General features: G+C 31.6%; 1 protein-coding gene across 1 annotated transcript; it reads right to left on the reverse strand.

The window, feature by feature from the left end:
* Positions 1 to 311: 311 nt before the first annotated feature.
* Positions 312 to 2,892, reverse strand: LOC117784584 (aladin-like). Its single transcript, XM_034622351.1, has 3 exons — positions 2,729 to 2,892; positions 1,399 to 1,783; positions 312 to 1,263 (listed from the first exon to the last, which is right to left on the reverse strand). The coding sequence occupies exons 1-3, from the start codon at positions 2,890 to 2,892 to the stop codon at positions 613 to 615; spliced, it is 1,200 nt and encodes a 399-aa protein (XP_034478242.1). The 3' UTR covers positions 312 to 612.
* Between the last annotated feature and the right edge of the window lie 768 nt (positions 2,893 to 3,660).

Raw genomic sequence — 3,660 nt, forward strand, 5'->3', positions numbered from 1 at the left:
ATATAATCTTATAAATTTATACTTTTCAATTATTAATTTTATTTTTTTTTATATACTTTCATTTTTAATTAAAAATTTTGCATAATTTTATCTTACTTCTTAACTTAAAGCCATTTTAAATGATTTTATTTTAAATCTTATAACACATTACTTTTGTTCCACTGTACTTAGTTTACATTAAATAATAAATAAATAAATATGTGAAAAATAAACTAAAAATAATAAATGCTTTTGTTTGAACATTAATTAAGCAATCTGGCTTGCATTTTATTTATATCTTTCGCCATTTAAAAAACAAAATTATTATAAAATTGTAATATTTAAGAGAAGTAGCTAAAAATTTCGACTAATCGACTAATATCACAACTGCATGGAATACTTGTTTTACAAAAATTACACAAAATACACTAAAAATAATAATTAAAAAAAACAACTCCATGTATAGGGTATCTGTTAGTCGATCAATGCAGTTGTAGTTCATCGATAAAATGCTACAAGCTTACAAGATTTGTAGACATTTCATTGTTTGTTCTATAATAGCATTGATAAATTGACCTATTAGAAGCGATTAATCGATTGTTATCGAAACTGCAGGGTATTCTACTGCCACAGTTATCGTGTCTCCTCCGCATCAGTGTCCCCGAGTGTCACCTGTTGCACGTAGCCCGATGACCAGCCGATGAACAGGGAATATTTCATTTGCTCCCATTGCTCGTCATCGTTATCGGTGACATCCATGTTATCGACATCATCATCGGCGGCAAATGTGCAGCATGTGGGATAGATATTGAAACAGGGATGAGCACCGATCACTTGGATCACTTGGAGTGGTGTCAAACGGATCTGGCAACCGAAATCGGCATGATGCAAGCAGAGCAGTAAATAGGGTTGCCTCTTGAGCAGTATTGCCACATGGATGTTGCACGGATCGATAGACAATGCCTGCGGCTCGCTGCAATTGTAGCGCAGGCCATCGATCTCGATAAATGAGAGATCGATAGCGATCTCCACGGACCATTCTTCCCTGGGATTAAGGAATATTCCATGTTCCGCATGGGGAGTACAACTAAAGACCTTGCAACAGTTCCTTGCCACAAACAGAAAATGTCCGAGAGTTGTCCAACAAGCCGATTGCAAGATCTGCGTTCCTGTTATCTGAACTTCCCAATCCTGAAAACTATCGTAGTGCCAACTACCTATCAAATCCATATCATTATCATCATCATAATCATTAGTACTATCATCCTCATGATTATTATCATTTTCCACATCATCATCATCATCATGATCATCATTATCATTACGATCATCATGATCAGCATCATCTTCATGATCATCATGATCATCATCATCATCATTACCATCATAATCATCATTATTGTCATAATCAACCTTATCATTATCATCATCACTATTATCTTTATCAGTATTCAAGAAGAGAAAGAGCTCTTCAATGTCCGGTTGATAGCTCAATGCCCAGAGAAAACTATCGGCATATCGCATCTGGATTTCCTGCATCACTTGCAGCGTCTCCGGTTGCCACAACTGGATGCAACGTGCGTAAAGCAGAGCACAGGCGAAGTGATGTCCGTGCCTCAGCCACTGTAGATTCAGCACAAAGTCTTCTTCATTCTGCAGACTGATCCAAAATGGATACAACTCGTGTGGCATCTCCATGTCACCCTGATACCACAGACAGATGCCACCAGCTCCACCCACAGCCAGCTCATTTCCGGTCCAGGGTCGAAATGCTCCGCAGCTGATGTGCAACTGTCTAAAATATCTAGTGATGTCAAAAAAAAATCGATTAACATGCTGTATATTTATCTTAGATATATTGCGACCTTACGTGACAATCGAATGACAAAATTTGACAAAAAAAATATTAAAAAACAATACAAATGTCAAGTTATTCAAAAGTTTTATCTAATATCTGAGAAGGTTTTCAGTTGGAGAATATTAAGAAAAAAAAAATGAAAACAATCGACCTTACCAGTTAGAAGATATAAGCAAAAATATGTCGTGACGCTACGTGACAAAAACTATAAAAATGTCAAATTATTGAATAGTTTCTCTTTATAAGTAAAAAGGTATTTTGCTGGAGTATATAAAGAAAAAAAAATGAATTGAATCCACCTTTTCAATCAGAAGATATAACCAAATGCTGCCGTGACGCTACGTGACAAAAATAAAAAATTGTCTTGAGTTAATATTAAAAAACGACATACTATGTGAAATGCATTGAAATTTTTTTTAAATGCTTTGAAATAAAGAAAGTTATATTACATGTTTTGTAATTAAAAAATATTTGCTTATTTTATTTTTTATGTATGAATGTATATAAATATTTTTACTTTTTTAAATTATAAACAAATTTTTATTCTAAATTTGAAACGTTTTCCTTGCATTTTGATTATAGAAAAGAGAAATTTTTTTTAAATGATCGTTATAATACAGACTCCCATTTTGGAAGTACATTTTTAAAAGATTTATATAAATGAAAGAATACTGCATATTTTTAATTCAAATTAACCAATTCTTCTGTTACTTGGTTGTTTAATATTATATATTTTATCTAATTAATAAAAAAGTTACTTGAATTAAAATCAGAAAGAAAATTGCTCAAGAGGTGAGTTTTTGTTCAACGTAAAGCTTTTGGACATAGTGGACCTTTCTGTAGAAATGCCCTAATAACATTCAAATGAATATATATTTTCTATAATAATACCTCAACTTTATAGCATCCATATCCTTATCAAGAAATAACATCACCGTGTCATCGCGCGTTAATAAAACTCTTTCGGGTCCGTAGGGATTGAAGATAATACGTCTAATCGGGGCAGTTATCCAATCGCAGGTGTCATTGAACTGCGCTATATGTTGCAAGGTCATTTTGCCCCTTTTCAAGAATATTACTTGAAGAAACAGCACTAAATATTGATGCAGCTCCCAGTAGAATTCTTTTAAGTAAATTTTCAACATCATAATACATTCGCAAAACCATTCCTTAAGCGTTCCATTATCATTCCTTGGATAATCTGCATCATCATCATCATCGCATTCCATTCTTTCACTCATTATATTCGATTCAGTTATTAAATTCTTTAATCATCCTAAGGGAATGATTCTAATGATATATTCTTATTAATATTAACAAATTTAGGGCCGGTTTTTCAATGTCTAGTTGGGGGTTTGATTGAAATATCAAAGATATTTTGATGTAAAATGTATAGAAATTAATGTCAAATTTAAAAATATCTGCTAAAATTTAAAATTAAATTGGAAAAGCGGCTCTTTGGGATTGTTTTTATTTTAAATTTTTTTGATATACCTACTTTAATATTAAGTTCTGATCTCACCTAGAAATCCCAACGCGTTTATTATTATTTAAAAAAAAACAATTTTTGATGTTTTTGAACCCAAGCAACAATTGCTTCTTAATGTCGAAAAAATTATTAAATAATTATTGAAAAAAGCTAAATCTATTTTTAAATAAAATAAAATGAAATGATCATGTACTTAGAAGTAATATACCTTTTTTAATAAAATATTATTTGAAAAAAGAGCCATAAATTGTATTTTAGATGAAGTAGCTTACTGTATATCAGATACCAATAATTAATTTGAATTACATTCATGGCAGTAGGTTTGTTTGACTCT

This window comes from Drosophila innubila, chromosome X (genome assembly GCF_004354385.1).
Source record: "Drosophila innubila isolate TH190305 chromosome X, UK_Dinn_1.0, whole genome shotgun sequence".
NCBI classification, from domain to species: domain Eukaryota; kingdom Metazoa; phylum Arthropoda; class Insecta; order Diptera; family Drosophilidae; genus Drosophila; species Drosophila innubila.